The sequence below is a fragment of the Cheilinus undulatus genome, linkage group 4 (assembly GCF_018320785.1).
Source record: "Cheilinus undulatus linkage group 4, ASM1832078v1, whole genome shotgun sequence".
Taxonomy (NCBI): domain Eukaryota; kingdom Metazoa; phylum Chordata; class Actinopteri; order Labriformes; family Labridae; genus Cheilinus; species Cheilinus undulatus.
The window spans coordinates 52412903-52438795 of record NC_054868.1 but is presented as its reverse complement, the minus strand read 5'-3'; the positions used below and the strand labels follow the sequence as shown (position 1 = coordinate 52438795).

Here is a 25893-nt window from a genome sequence, read left to right as displayed (position 1 = left end):
TGTTTTTACAGAAATTTACTGTCAAAATTAGTCAGTATTTTAAAAATGCTTAAGGTTGGCAGAAGTGTTGCAAAAACTGGCAGAAAAATGTTGTGAAAAGAGGTTAAAATGTGTCAACAAATGGTAAAGGAGGAAAAAAGGGGCAAAGGGTATCAAAAGTTGGTTACAGATGACAAAAAATAGTGCAAGAAAGTAAAGAAAAGGGGTTAAAAAGTGGCAAAAATTGATAATACAGTGGCATGAAAGGGATAAAACATGCAGAAAAAGTGATTTAAAGGAAGTTGAAATCTTTCAAAAATTGGGTTAATGAGGCAAAAAGGGGCAAAAAGTATCAACAATGGGTTAAGAGTGGGAAAAAAGGTTTTAAAGTTGCAAAAATTGTTGAAAAAATGTAATAGAAGGGGTTAAAAGTGGCAAAAATAGAAGAAAAGTGGCAAAAATGGTTAAAAGATAAGCACAAAGGGGCTAAAAGAAAATGAAGTAAAAGTGGTTTAAAAGGGGTTAAATCGTACAAAAATTGGGTCAAAGAGGCAAAAAGTATCGAAAAGGGGTTAATAGTGTCAAAATGGGTTAATATTGGTGCTGAATGACAATTAGGGAGGGCCCATTCATTTTCAGGGGTCCGGTCAATCCTGTTGTCAGGCCTGTTGCATTATAGATAACAGGGATGGATCTCACTGGTAGTGACTAAAATTGTCCTGTAGTTTAAAGGAAAATACAAATACTACTGCAATAATATTTCAATCAGACCAAAATGTTCATTTCATTTTTGTGTATTTAAAGTCCGGTCCCCAGAGTTTCTGTTGAGACTAAATCTGGTCCTTGTGCAGATGTACTTCATGACCCCAGCTCTAAAGTTTTAGCTGGGTTCAAGGCTGGGTTCAGTTTATCTTAAGATCCCATTCCATCTTCGGTTTCGAACCAGTTAGATCGGTGACAGTCTGCTGCATTTCTTCTGCAGACAGTACAATAAAAATGTAGCTACATAGATAAGAAAATGCAGATAGTATTTGTAACGGTAGCATGCAAATAAAGCTTTCCTTTGAGATGCTAATACCCTTACCCTGTGCTAGTATAAAGGGCCAGTGATGGGCAACCAGTGACCTTTTGCCATGCCCCATCTCTCCGGGTATCTTCCCAGCTGACTCTTCCACAATTCCATAATTTGCAACCTTCCCTCCCACTGACACTTCCCTTTAAACACCAGGATTTCCCCCCTGTGACTTATATGGGAACCAGTCGCTCTCCAACTTGGCACATGGATCCAGAGTGTGTTTTAGGAGTGAACGAGAAACAGAATCATCTCTGTTTTGACTGATCATTTTAGTCAATGAAATGAACACTGAATTGTGGCTATTTAGTATTAAAATCATGCTGATTGAATGAGGGTTGGGATGAGTTCTTGTGTCATGAAAGCTGTAATTCAACCATGCTTCGCTGGCTGTAGCCCAGTAGCTATTACAGCCTATAGCAGTGATATCCGTAAGTGTAGCTCTGTATCCGCCAAAGACAAAGACAGGAGTGACACAGCCGACCTGCAGCTTCTTACCCGGCGCACAAAAGGTCCAACATTTTGCAGCAAAATGACACTCAGACATGCTCCTTCCTGTTTTTGCTCTTGCAGCAGGTGTTTGTGTTGCCTGTGTTTGTGTTTGTCGGCGTCTGCAGCGTAACTCCAGCTTGGTCTTGTTAGCGTCCGTCCTACTCAGAGCGACCTGTCTGATCCTCTCACGTCAACCAGCAGCTTCCTATCCAGCACACTGAGGCCGTCCTCCGGCCATAGTGTCAATGTCAGCGCCGCATCTGGTAAACACCACAACAGACACTCACCCGACTCACAGACCCACATAGAGACTAACAGGATAATGACTGGCCAATTAGACACAGGCTTGATCTGTCTGGATGGATCCAGTCATCTCAGCCCCTCCAGCAGCCATTACTCAGGCATGGGCACACACACTCTCACACACACCACAGCACATCGTCCTGAGTGGATGGAGCGCTGTGAGAAGCTGGCCACCTCTCTGACTCAGCTGTGGTTCTTTTTGTTTGTGTGAGCGTGCAGGAATCTTTTTGTCATGTTCAGATTGTTCAAACGCTCTATTTCTGTTCAGATGAAATATTTTCTGTCATTGTTGCTCTTCTGTTCAACGCTGGATTTATTTTGAAGCACTAGAGGTTGCTGCTTTGGTGCAAATCAATGAGAAAAATGCAGAAAAGAAAACTGTTTTTGTTCCTGTAGGCCTTGTTTTTAGGACTGTTACTAGATTAAATTCCATCCATCCATCGAGTTTCTTTCTTTAAAATATATAAGGCAAACAGCAGATAGTGAGTTTCCTTTCCTCACATCACCTAATCTTTATTTTTTGCCATATGAAGATGTATTTCAGTGGCACTTTGAATACATTAGTTTTCATTTCTTTCTTCTTTGCCAAGAAACACACACGATTTGTAGTTAGATTTGGTAGTGTGGCGGTTCTGGGATCACCCCGCCCTTCTACGAGCCTGCATGCCTGCCTTTCCTGTGTCTACAAGGAAAGCTGGAGCTAGGGAGAGAAGCAGCAAAAACCCAGAACAGAGCAGGCATCAATGACATCAGAATGGCACTGATCAAGCAGATGAAGAATAGAGGAGCTGGGGTGGAGGAAGGTCGCAAAAGCGGCATGCAGAGGGAGAATCAAAGCATAGCCAAGCTAGAGCAGCTTGAGTGCAATTAGCTAACAGCGTGCCAACAGTAAATCGGCTGGCTGTCAGCTGATGAGGGCTGATCAGCTGATCTCAATCATATGGAAAAGTGAGACTCCGTGGCTTGCCTGATCTAATGCTCAAAGGTTAAGAGGATGTTCACTTTGCATGATGCTAACTGAATACAGTGGGGAACCCTTAATCTTGCATCAAAGATGGATATGCCCGTTTCCTTGTTTCTCACTGGCAAATCCATCTCATAAAGCTCCCATCTGAACCGTTTGGGCCCGGTTAGAAAGTGACAGGACCAGTCAGCGACGAGGGGCAGTACTTTCTGATGTGGCGGAGTCGTGATTTAAGCAAGCAGCAACAGGAGGCTGGTGCAATTATGGCAGAAGACATAAGCGTGGATGCTGCTAAAACGTGATGACAGTTTGTTTCAAAGCCTCTGCCCTTTCCCAAACGCTGTGTATGAGAGGCTTCCCAGATGGTTGTGTGAAACAAATCCATCTGGCATGTCAGCTTACATATAAATGGCATTGAGCCGAATGTTTTCTATGATTTATTTTTGGGCATTTTTGTGCCTTATCAGATAGGGGAGGGCAGTGGATAGAGTCGGAAACAGGGTCAAGAGTGGGGGAGAGACATGCGGTAAAGGGCCTCAGGCTGGATTCGAACCCGGGCTGCCCACGTACATGGGGAGCGTCTTTAACCGCTAGGCCACCTGCTCCCCGTTTTCTATGATTTTTATGCAGATGACACTGTCATGTACTGCTCACTGATCGTGCCAGGTTAGGGAAGCCTATTATAAGACAGCAAAGCTAGCTAGCATTGCACTTTTCGGACATCACCCAACCGTCTCTGTATGATTAATGTGATGCACAGTAACAAAGTAAAATGTGTTCTATCCTCCTGAAGTTTGATTTCTGTAATAACAGCAACATGAAGCGAGCATTTGCTTTGCACAGCATCTCTGTCGGCCTGTGTGGGGCTTAAATACGAGCTGTGTGGTTCATCTTGAACCCAGTGTTGCAGCAGCTTGTACTAGAAGGGCTCAAACACCTATTTAAAGCCGTTTTAATGGATGATTTGCCTGTTTTAAGTCCATAATGATTAAAAGAAGCTGAATGTGTCATTGAAAGAGGTCAGATAAAAAAAACTATAGACTCTGAAGTAGCTAAAACTTGTTTGCAACGCTGCTAAAGCTAAGTTAAATCAATGCAGCCAACAAATCCTCCACAATAAAAGTCTCTCACTGCTATTTTCCCAGGTTGTTGTTATTGTGAAGGCCCACATCAGGAAAGACGTAACCACAGAGATCTTCACGGTGATCTTCTGCTCAGACATGACTTTAGTACACATCACAGCTTTGTTTCAGAGGCAGAGGAAGGGTTGTAACACTTGAGTATCCATTTAAATGTATTATTTCATTTAATTTAGTAATACTGTGATATAAAACTGTTACTACAAAGGGCAAAAAAATGCAGTGGTATGATATTTAGGCCGTATTGCCCAGGCCTAGGTCCTTATAAAACATGACTACACATCTCGCTGCATCACAAAAAGGCATAACTAAAAAGAGAAACAGAATAAGAGATGAAGTTTGCCAGTTATCTGCTGGTTATTAAGCTCATTGTGGGTGTTGATTCATGCTTGCCGAGCTAAGACAGAGAGAGAGATCCTAGAGGAAAATGGGACATCTTTGAAAGCACGTATGGAGAGATAGCCCTGTCCACTGTGAATGAATGAGTATGGATGTTGATAAGTGTAGTTCTTCTTCGTGTATGTGCCTCTTGTTTTCTGATGTTGGCCTTAACTCCAGCTGCACTCCGTTTGAATGGATGATCCTCACCACCATCATTGCTAACTGCATCGTTCTGGCTCTGGAGCAGCATCTTCCTGATGGAGACAAGACGCCTCTGTCTGAGCGACTGGTAACACAACGCACACAAATACACGAACACTGTTCTCTGTAGGGAATCCCACGTATATTATTCTGTCTAAAGCTGAGGTCACACTGACTACAGCTACATTAATTTATAAATCCTAAACATGATACACTGATTCAGCATGCATGCTTTTTGTTGCATGCTACAACAGTCACGACTGCTGTTAAGATAACAAACAAGAGAAACATCCAGGACTGAACATCAGCTCCTTTTGTGTTCCAAAAACATTCAGAATAAAGAGATTTAAAAGTTTCAAGGAAAAACAGCAGCAGACATGGGTTTAAAGCATCATCTACAGCCTGAATAAACAGTTTCAAACACACATGGTCCATGGTCCAGCTTGACAAACTTTTCCTGTTACAGAAGGCAGAATCAGAATCAGTCAAAATTATTAATCTAAAGTTCAAAATATGAGATAGAATTAAAATCATAAGTTGAAAAGAAAGAAATATGATTTTAGATTGTAAACAGTGAGTCTAAAAATATGAAATATGAAATAAAATTTGAACTCATTACTTCAGAATTTCAAAATATGAGATGATATTCAAAATCATGACTATAAAAGGTAAATATGAGTTTAATTTTTAAGCTATGATTCTAAAAGTTCAAAATATGAGGTAAAATTTGAAATCATGAGTCAAAATGATTAAAAGTTCAGATATGAGATAAATTTCAAAAATGTTAAAAATATGAGTTTAAATTTCAAATTCTCAGTCTGAAAGTTCAAAATATGAGAGAATATTTGAAATAATTAGTTAAAACTTCAAAATATGTGAAAAAAAAATCAAAATTATGAATTTAAAAGGTCCAAATGCAAGATAAAATTTGAAGTCATGATTTTAAGACTGGAAAATGAGCTAATAAGTCAAAATCATGCATCAAAAAAGTCAAAATATTAAAGTTGTTATTCGTAGATGCAAAATTGAAAATGTGAAATAAAACACAAATTAATTTCTTTCCCCACATTCCTGACTTTTATCTGTTTATTTCTACTCTTTACCTTTTCAAAAGTTGTGACTTAAGGATATTTTAAATCATCAGGGTTAAGTCTATGTCTTTATATCGGAGGAAATCTGCAGACTTCATTCTGGTAAAAAAATCAAATGATCTTGTGGACCTACTTCTACTTTCAGTCATATGTTTTTTGATTTTCTGCTTGTTCTAAATGTGAAAAATGGCCACACAGAAAGAGAGGCATCTACATAAACGGCTGGCTATCACACATAAATGAAATCTAAAAAAAAAACTGTAAAATAGGATTTTATTACTTAAGGAAATCTACATCTGTGCCATGTTCTACAACAGGGTTCAGCAGCAAGTTTTTAATCCCTAAAATGAGACGAGTTGTCCTTTAATCTCTGAATATAAACAGAAAACCTCTGCTATCCACCTCTGACTGACCTTTTTCATTGTTTCTTCATGTTATCCCTCCTTAATCTGTCTCCACTGTTGTTTCCTCTCCCTTACAGGAGGAAACAGAGCACTACTTCATAGCCATCTTCTGTTTCGAGTCGGGGATTAAGATCCTGGCTCTGGGTTTTGCGTTACATAAGGGCTCGTACCTGAGGAACGGCTGGAACTTGATGGACTTTGTGGTCGTACTCACCGGGTGAGTCCAAAGAAAAAGTATTAATATTTTCTATGTAAGAATAAATAAAGTGGTGGGACAGGCCGGGATGGTCCTGGAGAGACAGGGGAATGGACCGGGATAGGACTGGGCTTGAATTTTTGGACTAGATCTAAGCTGTTGTTCATGTTCCTCATACTTTATTTTGATTTTCTTTTGATGATTTTATGTTGATTTTGTCCAAATTCTGTAATGCTGGGTTTTTTGTGTTGGGACCTCTGGAAAATGAGATCTTAAAGGATTAATCCGAATCTTTACATTACCTTAAATATCTAGAAATAAGTGTGTGGTGTTCTGGGTGAGGATGTGTTGTTTGATCTAAATATGGCTCCATAGTGAGAGAAGGGGGATGGGCAGAGATGGTAACAGGATGTAGCGTTTGTCAAGGGGGATACAGGCACACCAAGGCATTACAGTGAACCTTACACAGTCCTTTATGTGTGATTTTTATGTTTTTATTAGAGCTGATGCTGGTTAGAGAATTACAGAGACCTAGAGATATCAAGTCTTCAGTTTTACAGTCACTCCCTGATTTAAATCTACATATGGCGTGTGCTTTTGAGCATCTTTTACACTGTGTTTGTGTCTAGTATGTCTTAAGCATGACTCCCTCTCCCTCCTGAGCTCAAACACTCACAGCAGACGCTCAGCGGAGGTCTGGTTTGACAAGGTGCATGTGTGTGATCGGGCCGGCTCCTCCTCCTTTAATGAGGGCGCACAGACACACTGAGGCTGGATCAGAGCAGCACTGCAGGGAACAGCAACCAGGGCAAAGTGAAATGTCACTACTGGGAGGAACGGGGGGCTGGTTTGTTAGCATGGAGAGTGGTAGCATCCCTCCATTTCTCCCTCTTCTCTCCCTCAGTCTTTGTTTAAATGAAGCTCACAAAAAAGGTTAAATGCAAAAGCATCAACTGCAAAAACTATATGAAGGCTTTTATTGATGATAAGTCTTTATTGTTAACAGTGGATTAGTAGGTGGCCAGATCACTTGTTATGTAGGTCAGTTGGGTGGTCCATATAGTGGCACTTTGGGGAGAATGGTAGATGGGTGTGTGGGTAGTTAGGTAGATCTCATTCAGTTAATAGATAGGTAGGTGGAAAAGGAGGTGGATAAGAAAAAGACATTGGTAGTCATTGGTAGGTAATTTGGTCAGTTGCTTTGTTGGTTAGTTAGATGTGTAGGTAAGGTTTTAAGTAGCTAGACATTAAAGTGGATGGGTTAAATGGTAGGTAGATAAGCAGACTGCTAAGTTGGTTGGTCAACCAGTAGGTAGGAAACACAGTAGATACATTAGTTGGTTGGTCAACCAGTAGGTAGGAAAGAAGGCAGGTACATTAGTTGGTTGGTCAACCAGTAGGTAGGAAACACAGTAAATACATTAGTTGGTTGGTAAACCAGTAGGTAGGAAAGAGAGTAGACACATTAGTTGGTTGGTCAACCAGTAGGAAAGAAGGTAGGTACATTAGTTGGTTGGTCAAGCAGTATGTGCTTAGCAGGTAGGAACATCTGTTGGTTTGATATGCATTGGCACATTGGTTGTTTGCTTAGCCAATAGGTAAGTAGTTATTTGGTAGAGAAATGTTAGATGTGTAGGTGGGTATGTAGGTATCCTGCTTGAGATATAGATGAGGGGGTCAGTATGTAGGTAGGTAGGTGTGTAAGGTGGAAGATTAGACTGTCAGGAGATAGGTACTTAGTAAGGAAGGAAGGTCAGTTTTTAGTCAGTAGGTAGCTAAGAAATCATCTGATTAATGAGGTTGATGTGTAGAAAAATAAGGTGTGTTCTGTAGGAAGGTTGTTTGGTCCATTAGTTGGTCAGTCTGTAAGTAGCCAGATTATGCTGGCAGACGGGTAGCTCGGTAGGTAGATCTGAGGTAGGCAGGTCTGCTGGTTGGTCAACAATAAGGCAGGCAGATCATTCAACTGGTAGATGGATCTGTAGGTCATTAGGGATAGATAGATAGATAGATAGATAGATAGATAGATAGATAGATAGATAGATAGATAGATAGATAGATAGATAGATAGATAGATAGATAGATAGATTGATTGATTGATACGGACACATAGATGAATAGTCAGAAGCTGTGTGAGCGAGCAGCAGCAGAGTGGAGCTGTACTACTGCAGCCAGAGAGCAGAGGGAGGAAAAAACGGAGGAGGTGGAAGAAGAGGAGGACACGTGACGATGTCTCTCCGTTCCCCTGGGCTCCAGATAACAGGACAGAGAGAGAAAGAGAGGAATCCAAGATGGGTTCAGCTGTTAAAGAAGGCGTGAGAGGGATGGAAAGGAGGAAGACCACAGGAAGAAGAGGAGAGTGATGGGGGCAGGGGGGTGAGAGTGATGTATGTGAGAGTTAAAGAGCGAGAGGACGGATGGGAGGAGGAGGAGGGAAGACATAGAGGGAAGGAGGAGGGAGGGAGCAAACGCAGAGAGGAGCACGCTCAGTGAGGGAATGGTGTGAGCGCTGCAGTAACCTGCTTTTCCCTGCTCCCTATGATCAATCACTCAGCTCAGCCTATATAACACATTCTAGTGCTGCATACACACTCACACACATGCTGCATCATAACACACTCACTGACACACACATAACCACCGTACACAGCCTATACTGATGATTACGGTCATATTTCAGATGTTCATGTATATTCGTCTGAAACATTTAAGAGTGGTCTCGGTATAAACACATGCTGCAAGGAGCCAACATGTTTCCTCTCTGTGTGAGTGAGTGTGAGCTTTTAAGGAGCTTCTCCAAATGATGGTTTAAGAATTCAGACTAGGTTTTAGGTTACGATCATTTGCAATTAAAAAAACCTCAATTTTTCTACGATACTTCTCCATGTCATCAAGTCAAACAGTAAGCAACACTGACTTATAGCAGATTGCAATATGCCACTGAGGGTCATTACAAGTATGATGGATATTTACTGGGCATTAAAGTGGGGGTATTATGCCTTTTTTCAAGGCTTTACACCATCTCTCTGATACAAAGTAGCTTCACATGGTTTACACCCTTAAAAAACTCCATGTTTCTCACACTGAAAAACCCTTATTTTAACCTCCGTCTGAAACGCTTCGTTTTCGCTGCTGTCTCTTTAACACTGCAAAAATCATAAGATTTTTAAGTTCATTTTGAATTTTAATTACAGCCTAAATGCACTGACTACATTGTCAGTGATAAGTTTGATGTAGAAATAACATGAAGGTTTTCTTTTGGTCGGTCCCACGACCAATGGTTTAGTTGATGATCTGGTGCGACTTTAGCCGACCAAGTTTTTCTTTGGTTGACTGCAGCTCTAGAACGTACTACAACACAGGACTGAAGGCTCTACCCTGTGTTGGGTGAGATTATTGCACCCAAAAGCAGCAGAAATGACACTGTAGACCAGTGGTTCTCAAACTGGGGTCCGGGGCCCCTGGGGCCTGCCAGCCACAGCTTGGGGGTCCACGAGGTAATTCAAAATAAATTATTACACGAATGCCATGTAATCAAAAATCAAATAAATACATACAGGGACCACAGCGCCATGAAACAACCATACTAAACCAATCACTCCCACGTAACTCAGCTTTGGGCCAATAACAACTCTGATATGATTGTGAGATATCATATAAATCTATTACTGATCACACATTAAAAAAGCACAAGAAAAAGCACAGAGGGCTTCTTATTTGGCTGCAAAAAGTAGGAAGCCACACTCGACTGGCAAGTGCTTGTATTTAGGTTGAAGAGTTTAAAATACAGCATCTATGAGTACAAACATATGTTTAATCAGCGTGAGGGTTATGTGGGGGTCCTCAGAAAAAGGTTCTGCCCTGGAAGGGGTTCCTAGCCCCGGAGAGTTTGAGGACCCCCACTATAGACATACCCAAAGCATTGAATGTTAAAGTTGTGTTTAACTGCAGCATTTGAGCGTGAGAGCAGGCTGGTTCTGATCACTGGTAGAGCTTCATTTTACTTTCACAGTCCAATATGAAGAAACTGCACCCTCCAGTATCCATGATGGCATCCTCAGACTTTCAGCATAGTTAATCGTAGGTGTGAATAATGTCAGTCTCTCTCTGTCTGTCTAGTTTTTCTCTTTCTTCCTGAACTCTGGGAGCGTGCGTTGTGCTGTGCGAGTCGTGACTGTGAAGGCTTCTGCCACTGGGTCGTGAAGTGTGCATGAGTGCGAGCATGCACGTGTGCTGACTTCATTATTGGCGAGCACTCGAGAGAGAGAGAGAGAGAGCTACTTGATGAGGATCAGAATTAATGAGAGAGCAGTGACTAGTGTATTTAGTATTCAGGGATGACAGTTCATTGATTCTGAGTGCCACGCTGTGACGTCACGCAGTAATCTAATCACTTACCGTAGACTCCGGGCCAGTCAGTCAATGAGAGGACACCGTAGACGTCCCTACGACTCTTCTAATGGACGTTTACAGAGACAGCATTCAAAAATAGACCTCTCTCGTTTTACACCTACTGAATACTTATTTTTAACTGCATACTGTACTCTGCTCTGATGCTATCCAGGATGGCTGGTGCTGTGGCTCCTTGCAGGGATTAGAACAATATTTAGCATGATATTACTGCACTGACGTGGCAGAAACAAGCAGCAGAAAACAAAGACTTATTCAAAGAAATATTAACATTTCAAACAGATCTTAACTTTTGACAAAAACTCAAACAATCACCAGGAATGCTGCACATCCGTACAGTTTCATCCAGTCGTAGCCCTCCCCAATCTCTGCAGGTAAACATCCACATCATCAGTTTTACTTTCTTGTTAGTTGTACTGAATCTAAGTAATGCTCATCTCCCAGCCAAAATAAACAGGAAAATAATAAAAAAGACAGACATATTTACTGTGATTTAGCAGAAATGGATGTCTAATAGAATTTCTCACAGAGAAGATAAAACCAGGACTGCTACCGGTTTTGTGCTTTTCAAGGTAAAAGCTTGGTTTGGCATTGCTGTGAAAGGACTCATCCTGTTTATACAGAATGCTTTTACTTTAAACTTTCTTGCCAAGTTATAAAGTGAGTCCTACTTTGTTGGCATTGCACAGCATCGCACCAGTGATGGACTCAGGATGTATGAGGAGCAGGGGGCAAAAATGATCAGATGGGCACCATTGTTCAAAAAGTTGTCCAGCATTTAAAGTGAAGTAGTTAGAAGAGCTGGATATGGCATTTTATATCATTATGTCTTCTACACCTCTGTTAAGAACAGACGAGGAATTGTGCACCATTTAACCATTGATTCAACAACAGTACACAAGGACGAGGTTAATGAAACTGAACTTTACACCAAGGAGCTTGTCGTAGTTTCTCTACTACTGGAAATGTGGTTTCATCCACTGAGAGGACACCCAGCCCACTGGAAGATGACCCTTGAGGGCACTTTATCACCTTTTGTCCACTGGAAGGACAATTTATCAAATATTGTCCACTTAAAGGCAGCCTAGAGACACTTTTGTAACTTAAGAGAAAAAAAATGCATATCTTTGTCTATTCAAGGGGCACCAATGAGGGTCTTTGTCAAATTTTGTCCTCATAAAAAGCACCTGAGTGGATACTTTTTGTCCACGCTTCATCTGTTGAATATTGAAGTTTCCAACCTGTAATTTCCAGTCTCCCCCTTGTAATAAATAAGAAATCCAGATCTTTTATTTTGAAGGTGGAGAAACAGAAGTGTGGTGCTTTGAATTGAGGAGAACTTGATGGCTGAGAGCTGCTTAGTTTTGTCTCCGTGGTTACAGAAGTCAACAATTATATTTCAAATGTGGGTATGGATTTTACTGATGCACAACTATCTTCACTTTGTAAAATGAGCTCACAAGCTGTGTGAAAGAGAAAAAGTTAAAGAAAAGGAAGAAAATCTTCCTGTACGACAGTTCTGGTACCTTGTCATCTCCGTCTTTCGTTGTTCCCAGTCTATTTTAACTTTAGCAACAGAGGAAAGTAGAAACCAGACACTGGACTGAAGGAATGGCACTCTAATGTAACTGAGTTGTTCTTTCGTGAACCTTTTTGAGTAATTTTTAAAATCTCTTCTTTAACTTTTACTTAAGTTTATTCTGTTTTTTACTTAAGTTTATTATTCTCATTTAAAAAGCATCGAGTACTGAGTAAGAAAATAAGCACTAAAATCCACCAAGAGGAAGTCCAAGCTTTCTGCCAGCAACATGAAAACTTCCCAAAACAGCTGCTCCATTGTACTTTAGGTTTGGGCACACCTTGTAGTAAACAACATGACTGGAGGTCCAAATTCAAGGCCCGAGCACCTACCTCAGAGTGAGGACTTTATTGTATCTGTGGTCATTCTTAGATATTATTTTTCCATTTTGTGGCGTCTTTTCGGGCCTTGGTGTGCCTAAAAAGTCCTAAACCTTTCAGAAAATTGTTCCCAAGGTGATTTTTTTGTGTTTTGGTGGAATCGTGCAAGTCTATTGCATAAATGAGAAATAGGGGACTGGGTAAGAGGAGCATGCATGAAAATCAGTACACAAATGTATCAAAGAGATAAAATAAAAAGTCACAAGAGATCATCCTCTTATATGTAAAGGAAACACACTACAAACAGTTAAAGGTCATATTTTGGCTGTTTTTGGCTGTCTGGGCAGCGTTACTGTTGTCACAGAATCTCCACCAACAGACTTCATCAGATTGTCTTCAATTTTTTTCTGCTTATTCTAGACAAGATGGAGATCTAAAGTTGTGCAAACTTTGAGTTTTCACCGAGGGTGGGGATGTGAATGGGGGCCAAAGTTGGAAGACCCTTTGTCCATAATTTTTGAAGTGTGCCAACTATTTTGATTCTATATAACTCTCCAGTGCTTATGTCAATTATCGCCAAACTTACCAGGAATGATCACACTTTGACTCTGAATATGTTTATGCATCAATTCCATCATTATGTCACAGCATCCCCGGTTAGTTGATCACTGAATTTTCATTTTGCCCTTTAAAACACCACTAAACACTCTGCCCTCGCACACCTTCCAACCTAGGTTTATGATTCTTGATCTGCCCATGGATCTTCACCAGACCTACAGAAAAACTCTCTTGATATGTGCTGGGGTGCGAGGGCCCTTCAGTGCTGCTAGCAGCCCTAGTTTCTTGTTGTTATTGCACATTAAAGACAGGTCATATTTCATTGTGAAAGCCCCTTGGGTATCAAAAGTAGCTACTCAGTACTAAGAGTAAATTTTGAATGACTTCTTTTTACTTTTACTTGAGTAGATTTATAGAGCAGGACTTCTACTTCCACTCAAGTAAATCATATCCAGAGTAGCTGTACTTTAACTTGAGTACAATAGTCTGGGACTTTTCCCACTTCTTCTGAATAGCTTGCAGGCCTCCAGTTTTCTTTTTTGTAATCAAGCTGATTTTGTTGCTGACGTCCTCTCAGGTCATGTGCAGTTAAGAAATGCTGTTAGACTCTTTGGGATCTGTGGTAGATGCCCATCACCAAGAAGATGTGTGACTCATAGCTGAATCAGTTGAATGAAACTGCTACTGTAATCAGATATAAAGCAGGAAAATGAACTGAACTCGTATGTGACAATAGATGTCCGCCCTCGGGTACAAGATGGACAGAAACAGGCCTTCAAACTGCTTCCTTGGCCTGAGTATATGAGCATGCAGAAGACTGAGTCTGGCTTTTTATATCTCTTCAAGGAGAGGAGGAACAAGCTGTGCAGGTAAGACAGAAAAACCCCAAGGGCCAAGAAAAACATCTCGCCTCCTGTCGGGTAAAAAAGATGGCACACTGAGTCACTCGTGTTTCTGGCAAAAGTACCACATGACATCAGAACCCAACACAAGGGGAAACAGGGACCTCTGACTCACTGAGGGGACGAATGGCGGCTGAATTTGCGTCACAAGCAGGATGGGGTAGAAGAAACAAGTCGGTCTCAGACTTTCAGGGTTAAAGAATGCCACAAAAAAGTTAATTTTCATCTGAATCAGATCAACACAGCAACTTAAAACTGAGCACAGATGTTACAGTAAGTACAGTAATCCTGTGAGATAACGCTGAATGAACACAGAGCGAGTAAATGACGTCCAGCAGGGGAGAAAAATGAGGTCACAGAGGGAGAGAGAAGGAGAGTACCTGGCTGAAAATTGTCCCTTTGCCATCACTTCCATTACCATTATTGCTTTGCAGTCATTTACAGGCTCATCACTCTCCTATATGTTCTCCTGTACCCTCCAACTGTGTGCCCTGCAGCCTGTCTGCTGCACATGACTACACACACACTGAAGGAAAGGCTGTGTGATAACACACAATAAGCTGTTCTGATATACCAAAGTAACGGTCAAGGTGGAGGTGACGATCGCCACAATGTGAAGAGGACAAGCGTATTCGTTTAACGCCAGGGCACTGCTAAGTTTAGACCAGTGGTTCTCAAATGGTGTGGCAAGGCACACCAGTGCGCCTTAAGGCAAATCTAGGTGTGCCGTGGGAATTTGTACAATACATTATTATTAATGCCCACAGATCTGGCTGGACCCCTGAAAAACCAAAGAGAATGGGACCTCCCCGGTTGTGATTTATTGATGATGTCAGTGATATTAAAACTAAAACGCACATGCGAGACAATAAATCGCGCGTGCGAGATACTAAAACACACATGCGAGATAATAAATCATGCTTGCAAGATACACATGAGAAATGGTACGCATGAGATATAATAAAGCGTATAAAGAATAATAAAGAATAAAGCGCACTTGCTTTATTATTTATGCTAATACACACGTGCGAGATAATAAAACGCACATGCATATTAAAAAAATTAAAACACGTATATGTCACCTCACGGGCTCCGTACATTTGAGTCATTTCTTGCCTTTGTTGTTTGGTTGACAAAAACTCCATGAGTCCTTACATTTTGTCCGCAATTTCCACATAGGACGACTGCGCCAAGCATCAAAGCGGACCAATAGCGGACTATTTTACCTTTGGGGCCTTCGGCAGCGGCAGGCGCTGAAAATAGACCTGCAGCGTATCTCGAACAAAGCGGAGTGTATTGTTGGTCCAGGCATGCACCGCTGCCGGTCTGGAGCGCCACCGGCTGTGGAAATGCTTTGATAGACGAGAGGAGGAGTGATGTGCTCCGCAGTACAACTCGCCACCGGTTCACGGTGCATTCGTTGTATGTGGAAATTAAAGGTTAATCTTTACCTACAGTCCAAGCATTTATTTTCTTGCCTAAATCTGGTACTGAATCATGGTAGTGTTTTCTGTGCACCCCACCAAACCCGGGGTCCCTGCGAAAACTGAATACCTTAGACTCGTTTTAGTCATCTTGATGAAACATAAACTTACTTTTAATCCGTTTTAGTCATCAATATCTATTTTTGGTTAGTCTCAGTCTGGTCTTTGTCATGGAAAAAAGGCTGTGGATAAACATTTTTAGTCGTGGTTTTAGTTGACAAAGTTAACACTGCTGTGGTGTACGGTTTAAATCCACATTATACAGGTAGGCAGGTCAGACCAAGCACTTGTTGGCGTGGTCATGCAAGCACAGTAAGCAGAGTGTGCACCTCTACAGACGTTTCATTCAATCCTTTAACAAAAGACTTTGAGTCTGAAAAAAGTGGCCATTTATTATGGGGCAGTGGAAGTAATTTACACTTACAGCGTTGGTTTCACACCTCACCAGTAAACTGAGTTACATCAGGTCAGATATTCAGAGGAGGTTTTGTCTCTTTTTTGCATGTTTCTCTGTGCATAACGGCTCATTAACCTCCTGAGACCTGAGCTTTTATTTGGAAAGTATTTTTGGTTGGTTTGATGAGTTAAAATATCAGCCTTGTCTTTGAAAATTTTCTTCTCAAAACCCAAACAATTTCCCAAAAATTTCAAAAAAATTACCTAAAATTCCTGTGAAAATTCTTGAACATTTTTTTTAAGTATCCCATAAAAAGTACTGCAGCATTTCTTAAAAATTCCTTAAAACATACAGGAAAACTTCCCCTAAAATCTCTAAAAATAAATAAATAAATAAAAAGGTATTCTCTAAAATCTTGCACAGAAAATTTCAAAGGAGGAATCCTACCTCCAAATTCCTAACCCAACTCCCCAAAAATTGCAAATTAATTTTCCAAATTTCCATAAAAAATGCAAAAATCAATAATTAACAAAAATAAAGCAATGTCCCCAAATTATTCCAACATCTTCTGCAAATTACTTAAACCTCCATGGATACTCTGGACATTTATCCTAAAAAATGTTTTAGTTCATCTAAATATCCCATAAAAGGAGTCAGTATAAGTTTAAATGTTCTCATTGTACAGCACCATTTTAATGCTGATGATTAAATACCTGAGGATGCCGTAGTACCACATCACTGCCCATTCCTCCTGACCAGCAGAGCTTTTTTTGTCATCAGCCAGTCCTTTACAGTTAAACAGGTGAAATGTCCCTTTAAACCAACATTTATTCTGCTGAAGCCTGCCTCTGTGTGTAGAGCTCTGTACACTCCCACACACCCTTGTGAGCAGAAATAGATCCACAGACACAAACACACACCTACAGACACACAATGAGTGCAGCAGGGCGGTAAAGTCCAGCATCATCACGGCCACGGCGTTGATCCGCATCTGGGATGCTGCTGTGACCGTTGGCAAGATGATCCACTTCATCTACTTGAGTCTGACCTCTTTCTATTTTCTGCCCAAAATTGCTGCAAAAACCTATATTTCTAAAAATTCAACACTTGGAAACAGACATTTTAGATGCTTTTAAATCGAGGAAAGACAAAGACAAGGACACAAGCTTTGGTTCCTGGTCAGGTCCAAGTTTCATGCTGGCAGGAGACGAGTGGACAGGTGGGGCAATCAGGCGGCCCGGCACAGAGACAGAGAGAGAGATGGAAAAAGTGGAGGAGGATTAAAGAGAGAATGACGTGAGAGAACAGCAGAGGAAAAGGACAAGTGTCGTTCTAATTAAAAGACATGGAAACCTGACAGGAGGGAGCCGACTGGACGGACTGTTCCGGATAATCCTGTTACTGGTTTTAGCTCCCAACATTAGCATGGTTTTGTTACTGTCGATGAAGTTGGAACAGTTAGACGAGTAAACATCATATAAAACACATGATTTATTTCAGTGTCTGAAACCATGACTTAGAGCAGTGGGTCCCAACATTTTTTTCCTTAGAGCCCCTCTACTCATATCTAAGAAAAACTGAGGGACCCCAGGACCCTCTTAGAAAAATGACAAATCAATTCTATTTGTTTTATTGACAAAATCCCAACACGATAGCCCTACAGACACTTGTTCCTGACAAAAGATGTATTTATTTAGTTTAGTGGTTTAAAAAGTTGATAATTTTGCAGAAAAAAAAAACTTTGAAAGTCTTTAATGTATGTGAGCAAAACTTTCTTTTTACGATTATTTTTTAAGATTAAAATTTTATTAAAATTTTGTGACATCAAGTACAATTATTCTATCCATTATTTAGTACTTGTATACAAAATTAAAAAAAAAAAATACACAAAAAAATCTTTTTTTGTTTTAAATTTTTGAGTTTTTTTTACAAAATCTCTACATTTTAATAAAGATGTCATGCTTCCAGTTTCGATCCAGCATACCCAAGAAGTCCTCTAAGAGGTATGAATGAGAATTGGAGCAACAGGGAGGTTTGCAAGTCGAGACAGACATACAGACAGACAGACAGCTCTCCAATAACAGTAGTAAGATTAGTACAGGTTTTTTTCATTCCCTGAAAAGTGGTGATTTACGAGATAGGAGGTTTTGGCCTGAAGTCAGCGGTATATACATCTAATACTCCTTTCCCACTGGCTGAAAAACCTGTTTAAACAATCGGCTCCTGTCGGCAGTGGGAAAGGCTCTAATCGGCAGTCAGACCCGCGTCGACTGACCCTGACCCCATGAGTTTTTATCGGCTCGCCTCCGATCGGCTCCAATGAGAACATCACAACCGGGTGAACGCGAGATGACTTTGGCGTAACGTGCCTACATTTATATTAATACAAGTAATATGTTTATAATACTTGCCTGTTGTGATCTCATAGATCCATTTTTTCTGTTGTTGTTGCACAGAAACTTTATTCTGTCTGCTGCGTGTTTAAGCATGAGGAGGCAGGAGTTTAAAGGCAGAAGTTTCGCAGCACTGCAGTGCAGTTTAACTCACTCATGTCATAATGAAGATATCTGCTGAAAGCTATTATTTTTTTGTGAACCTTGGATTTTTCATAGTTTATCACAGGAAGCGCAGCGCCTCCTGAGTACAAACTGAGTGCTTCTTTTGCCCTTTATATATCTGCTCCTTGGAAATGATTATATATTCTTCTTTTTTGGTTTTCACCCTTAAATCTCAGTTTGAAAAGTGCCGTCTCCTCCATCAGCTGTTAAGCTGGATGACAGCTGATGGAGGAGACTGGAGTTTGGTAGGCTGAAGTTTCTGTTTTAAATCATTAAAAAGATCGATGTTTGACTAATATTTCCAAGAAGCAGATAGATGTGATAAATTGAAACAGAAACATTGTTTAGGTTCTCCTTTAGCCTACTTTATTTGGCTGTGCTTTACTGGATAATCCATGATAAATTCAAGGCTGTAGGGGTTGAATATGTCAGTAGAACATTAATTATTCTCAGCAGATATATTTGTTAAAGAAGGACTGAGATAGAAAAGCATTTTAGTGTCTATATGTGCCGTGAAATTTCGTTGCCCTGCTGCAATTGGCGCATATAGCCTTTCAAAACGAGATTTATATTTCCCTTTTCACATTCCTCTGCTTGCTGCGTTCTTAAACCCGCTCCCTACGACTCAACAGGCTGAATTGCTGGCGACTCCATCAGATGGCTTCATTCGAGCTGCAACGCTTGGTTCAGACTGCTGCTACTCAGTCTAGAACCATCTTGCGCCACAAATCTTTGGTCTTAACTGGGCTTTAACTGTGTTTCAGTGCGCTGATGATGATGTCTCCAATGTGATGACATCAGCTTGACGCACCAGAGGAGAAAAAAACAGCTACACAGCTCCTCTGCTGGTGATCAGACCCGGGTCTGCTGGCAATGGGAAAGGGGTCACTTGCTGATTGTTAGCGGGTTTACCCGCATTTAAATAACCCCGCTTTTACACGCTAATTTTAGTGGGAAAGCGGTATAAATATGACAACGTCAAAGCAGACAGAGCCCTGTGCCCCCCTGAGATCTTCAGCGCCCCCTTCTGGGGGCCCCAGGTTGTGAACCACTGACTCACAGCATGTGTTCCCAACTTTGTTGTCTGTCTGTCTGTACATTGTTATGAATAAATGTGCATTTAATAAAAATATATATATATATATATATATATATATATGTTAAGAAATAAAAGGTACAGCGGGGTGTTAGCGCTACCTTACAAGTCATAATTAATATAAGATTTTAAAATCTTTGAGAAGAAGCTCAGAATTTTAGATTATAAAGTTGTCTATTTACAAGAACTAAACTCTGAATTTCAAAGTTTAGAAAGTTGTAAATTTACGAGAAAAAAATCAAAATTGCCAAGTTTAAAAAGTTATAAATTTTCACCAGGACTGGCGCAATCGGCTATTTCACCTTTATTATCTCCGGACATTTGAAGTTTTGGTTTGCATGAATTTAAAACTTTTAAGATTTTTTCTCTCATAAATGTAAGACTTTTTAGATTTACAAGTTTAGATATCTTTCTCAAAAATTAACGGATCGTGTTTATTTTTTCATTTTTTAAAATGTGGCCCTCTATGCCGTTTTATGCTCTTTTGATAATAAGTGTACATAGGCTTAAAAATACAGTCTGAGTGAGGCTCTTTGGTATGGAAAAAGGCCAAATTTGCCATAAAACTGGAGCGCTGAAAGCCTCCAGTAGCCTCAGGGTGTTTGGAGAGAAGCATGAACACTCAGCAACCTTCCCCTACATAAATACAGGTTAATAAAACATACGTGTGACTGAGCAATGGAAGAGTAAGGAAAATCACAACAATGCTTCCTTATCTCCCACTTCCACGTAATCATAGGTGAGGCTTACAGAGAGGAAGAAGCACTGGGATAGATGGAGAGAGAGAAAGGCATGCAGGGAAAGTAAGGGAGTCTGGTTGGGGGTGGAGGCAGAGAGAGAGAGAGAGAGAGAGAGGGACGGAGTCCATCAGCTGAGTGTTAGCACTCTGCTGAGATCAGCAATAATGTGGATCGAGAAAATGAAGAGAGGGAATGGAAGAGGAAGGAGGGTATGAGGACGGAGAATGTGGTCAGGAGGAGAGTGCTTCCATCCTGACGCTGCCGATGAAAGCTTCTGCACCCAGAGGATGGAGAAAAAGAGAGAAGACAGAGATGTTGGCCATGATTCCTCATGACACCATACCTAGGTTTCTCCCCTCTTTGCTAAGACAATGGACTCTCCCAATAAAGGAAAGTAAGTGGGGCGTACCACCTTGGTAGCAGGGACTGAGGCGAGCGGTGACATAACAGTCGTAAAATGCTGCCTAATGCCCCGTGTAGAGAGAAGGAGAGGGTTGGTGTGAGAGGGTTGGAGAGCAGAAACATTTCCTAGCCTTGGTTTTACCATGGAAGGGTTTACTTCCCTTACTAACATTTGGAGATAAGAGGAAAGGGTTTAGTTTTCCTGAACAGTGATGGGCTCAAATGTATTCAGAGAGGAGAGACAGCCCTAGGAGTTTGTAATGGCCTTTTCACTGAAAAGTGCAGCAAGGAAGTGAAGAATGTGATAATCATCATCAATCATCAATCATCATCATCATCAATCAACATCATCATCAATAGGCTACCTCTGGACAAATGGCCAAAGGTACCTATATGGACAAAAGGGGCCAAAAAATTGTGAAAATGGCAAAAATGAAATAAAAGTGGCATGAAGAAATGGCAAAAATGGGCAAAAAAATAGGAAGCAGGTGGTATTTAATGGCAAAAGGTAGCTTAAATGGGCAAAAAGGGGCAAAAAAGTGGCAAAGATGGGCAAAAATGGGATAAAGGTGGAGGAAAATGGGGACAAAGTGGTAAAAAGAAGTGGCAGAAAATGGTAGTAAGTGGTATTTGATGGGAAGAGGTTGCTTAAAAGGGCAAAAAGGGGCAAAAAAAAGTGGTGAAAAAGATAAAAATGAGATAAAACTGGCAAAAAATAGAAAAAGTGGCAAAAGAGGTGGTAATTTATGACAAGGTAGCTTAAATGGGCAAAATAGGGCCAAAAATTTTGAGAAATGGCAAAAATAGGATAAAAGTGGCAGAAAGAAGTGGCAAAAGTGGGCAAAAATAGGAAACAAGTGGTATTTAATGGCAAAGGTAGCTTAAATGGGCAAAAAGGGGGCAAAATTTGGAGAAAAATGGCAAAATGTTTCCTTTTTTTAAGGTTTTCTGGGTGAATAATATTTAAAATTAAGACATAAAAGAGCCACAAATTATCACAAAATAGCCACATGTGGCTCCAGAGCCACACATTGAGTATCACTGTCCTAAATGATTTAGAAACCTCCATGGTGACAGGATGGTCTCAAAACTATCATGGTTCAGGCCCTGACCTGAAAGGATGCCATGGTTGCTGCTTCTTCTTCTTTCTTCTTGGCAGATTTGCAAACCAGCTATCTGCATATTTCCACCTGCCATATCAGACTGTGAGCTTGGACACAGAATGACGCTCCTAATGTGAAAGCAGACTAACTTGACCCTCTGGATCCTGATGAGACTGAATGATTTTTGTCAAATCTGAGGGCCTCTTTGCTCCAAAATTATACAAGATTTGCTCTCGCTATCTGCTCTGTCTTAGGGGATTTTTATACCCTAACCTTGAAAAGCTGCTGGATAGAGGCAGGGCTCCTCTTTTACTGTATACACATGTAGCTATTAATAACCGGGATGATAACACTCACTAAGAACAGAATATGTGTCGTATTTTCACCTTAAAGTATTGAGTGTATTCATTTCTTAGCCATGTTCAAACATACTGTATGGATTCCTTTACACCACTGTCACACAGGAACGTTGTCCATCACGTATGGCTGTGTGAGGAGGATGAAGGCTCGGTTGGAGACGCCGAGGGGACAGGAGCTCACACTGTGATGACACATGGCACTCCCACTCCATTTTCACACAAAACACACACAATCCATGAGCGCACACACACACACACACATGAAGAGCTCATGCACGTGTCAGCGTCTGGAGCTTGGCCCGGTCTTTGCATGTTGTGAGTTACTGTTTTTACAAAGATACACGGGGATTACACATCAACACACTCATAAAACAGTGTTAGAAAATACAACACTGTAAGTCCTCTAATAATAACCACAGGAGGACTGCAGGTGGTACCAGGCTTTTATATGAGGGCGTTTTTTTATTTGAGACAGGCCTTTATATCTATTTCTCTCTGCCTCTCTACATATTCAAGGGTTTATTCCATTGTCTTGATGTAGCAACCCTAGTGGCGGCAGGAAGTGACACAGTCGGGCAATTTCTTTATTGGTGAGCAATTCCTTATCTCGCTGTTTCACAGGAAGTCACTGTAAGTCTTACGTGAAACAAATCTCACATGATCATAGTTTCAAATGGTCAGAGAAGTTTTGAAGGCTCAGTAAACTTATGAAGGCTCAGAGAAAGTTTCATGTGTGTTTGGAGAAGTAAAAGTGTGGATGTTTCACAAGGGATCAAAATAAGCCTAACCCAAGGAGAGTGGCTCTAGCATGGGGACTGGAAATTTTTAGATTTTAGAGCAAGCAGACATTTCGAGCTCAAACAGAGAAAATCTGAGCCCAAGGAGACAGTTTTGAGCTCAAAGTCAGCTTTAAATGGGAAGTTTGAAAAAAAAAAAATCAGCCCAATACAATAAACCTTGCTCTCAAAATGTTAAAATGTGCTCTTGAGTTTTCCAACAGTAATGACTCCTTAAAACACATTCCTGGGCACTAACAGGAGTGCAAGCTCATTGGGTTTTTAAACTACATGAATGCCTGGTGTAAACATGATGATTGTGTCAGGTGAAAATGCAACGTGTGCTTTGCACCAGGTGTGTATCTTAGGGCCTGAAGTGCATGTGCAAGTTTTGTTAAACCAAAAAAAGAAAATGTAGTGTTCAGCAGCAGCAGCAGAGAAAAGTGGGTCATCCATACTACCTAAGCTGCATCCTCACTGTCATCAGATCATACTCAGCATGTCTGTGGGCGCACATCTTCATCATGGGAGTGGATCCCTACCTATATTTGTTCAAATGATGCAACTCTGTTTGCTCTGTCAGTGTTGTGTCTCTGCATTTATTTGATGCAAGTATCTCTGTGTGTTTGCAGTAAAATGTTGCTTTCCATTTATTTGGTCAGTGTCTGTTTTCACAGCGTGTCTGTTTGTATGCAGGAAATGCTGCTCCTACATTTGTTCAGTCAGTGCTTGTGTGCAGGAGTTCCTCTTGTGTGTCCGTACTGTACGCCTGCACCACGGCGAGCATGTGAGGGGGTAGGTGAGGATACCATGAGGTGGGGGAGGGGGATAGAGTAGTGGGGATGCAAGGTTTGGAGGGGTTGAAAACCAATCGTTAGGAGACCCACTTCCTTTCCCTGTTTGCTGCTGTTGCTGCTGCTGCTGCAGTGAAGAGATTCCATCAATGAGCGAGGGCTGCGTTGCCCTGGTAACGCTTGCTTATGAATGAGAGCGGGTCGGTAACCGTGGAGACTCGGAGAAGAGAGGAATCTCCGGTTGCCATGGCAACGGCATGAACCATGGAAGGACCAGGCTGAGGGAAGGTGCCGAGTGACCCAAGAGGTGTTCCATCACCTGGGCCATCAATCAACATCTTCACCATTAATCATCATCATCATCATCATCATCATCATCATCATCACTATTGTCATAATCAATTAACATCATCATAATCATCATCATTAATCAGCATCTTCATCACCAATCAATATGATCATCATCAATCAATATCATCATCAATCAATATCATCATCAATCAACATCTTTATCACCAGTTTACATCATCATCAATCAACATCTTCATCACCAACCAACATCATCATCATCAATCAATCAATCATCATCATTATTTGATATCATTACCAATCAATATCATAAATCAGCATCTTCATCAACCATCATCAATCAAATTCTTCATCATTTATCATCTTTATCATCAATCAACACCATCTTTATCATCATTCAACATCTTCATCATCATTCAACATCTTCATCATCAATCAACATCATTATTATTATGCAAAATTATCTTCATCACATAAATATCATCAATCAATATCATCATCATCATCATCATCAATCAATCAACATCATCATCATAATGAATCAACATCATCATCATCATCATCATCATCATCCTCAATCAACATTAGCTCCACTCCCCTGCTAAACCCCCAAATGGGACAAGCAGTATAGATACAGTCCTTCTATACTCTATATTATATTGAATTTGTTTTCTTTCTATTTAACCGTTATTTTTTTTTGGTAAGCTTTACCTGTAATGCTGCTTTAGGCACTGCAGCTAAAACGTTAGCATGTCTGCGTGATATTACGTGTTTGAGTGTGTGCTCTGCAGGTTGATTGTTAGGTGTTTCCCAGCAGAGAGAGTCCCTGTCATCACTGTCCAAACACCTCCTCCCTCAGCTGATGATCCTCTCTCTCTCTCTCTCTCTCTCTCTTCTTCTTCTTCTTCTTCTTCTCTCTCTCTCTCTCTCTCTCTCTCTCTCTCTCTGCAGTTGAATTTCACACTTTTGACACACAGGACTATCACTCTCCTTCAATCTGCACACTCTTTCTCTCACTCTCCACCTCTTGAGGGATTTTCCATCCCTCCCCTTCCCAGTTTGTATTTCTTGAGGGAAATACAGCCTGATAGTGTAAGAGCAGAGACCTCTTGTGTGTGCTTGCTGGATTTCTGTTGTTGCAAAGGAAGGTTTTGTGTGGTTTTGTTAACAGAAAAGAAGAAAAGTTGTGTAAGTAGTTTAAGATGAGGATTGACATCTAGACTGCCCTAGATAAAAAAAAAGCTAACGTGCATACATGTTGGGTTATTAACAGTCATGCATTGTATGTTTAACTCTGGGTTTTTTACTTAAGGCATGGAGTTACCCTGCCTTTTTGTGTTTTCTGTCTTGTTTGCAGCAGTGAAGCAGGGATAAAGTTTCACTTCTGGAACCAGCACACCATTTATCCTGATAACAGCTGAAGCATATCACATCTCTAACAGCCACTCTTGCAAGACAAATATGCTAAAAAAAAAATGTGCAAAATAATGTTATAAAGCAAACTGTACAGGCCCAATTCCAAAAAAGTTGGGACACTGTGTAAAGAGTAAATGAAAACAGAATGCAACGAATCTCATAAACCCGTATTTATTCCAATAGAACATAAACAACATATCAACATATCAGCTCATTTGGAATTTGATGGCAGCAACACATCTCTAAAATGTAGAGACAGGGTAAAAAAAGGCTGGAAAAGTAAGTGGTGCAATTGAAAAAACAGCCGTAGGAGCATTCTGCATCTAATTAGGTTATTCTGCAACAGGTTAGGAACATGACTAGGTATAAAAGTAGCATTTTAGAGAGGCAAAGTCTCTCAGAAGTAAAGATGTATAGAGGTTCACCAATCTGTGAAAAACTGCGTCTAATAATCAGGGATCAATTTCA

The 25893-nt window shown here is 40.7% G+C and overlaps 1 protein-coding gene across 2 annotated transcripts in view; it reads left to right on the top strand.

Moving 5' to 3' along the window:
• Window positions 1–25893, top strand: part of cacna1ab (calcium channel, voltage-dependent, P/Q type, alpha 1A subunit, b) — a 332264-nt gene that overhangs the window by 158210 nt on the left and 148161 nt on the right. For both annotated transcript variants that reach the window (XM_041785844.1, XM_041785845.1), the window contains exons 4-5: window positions 4514–4619; window positions 6104–6243. In XM_041785844.1, coding sequence (XP_041641778.1) covers window positions 4514–4619; window positions 6104–6243 — 246 coding nt within the window. The remainder of the gene's footprint in view (window positions 1–4513; window positions 4620–6103; window positions 6244–25893) is intronic.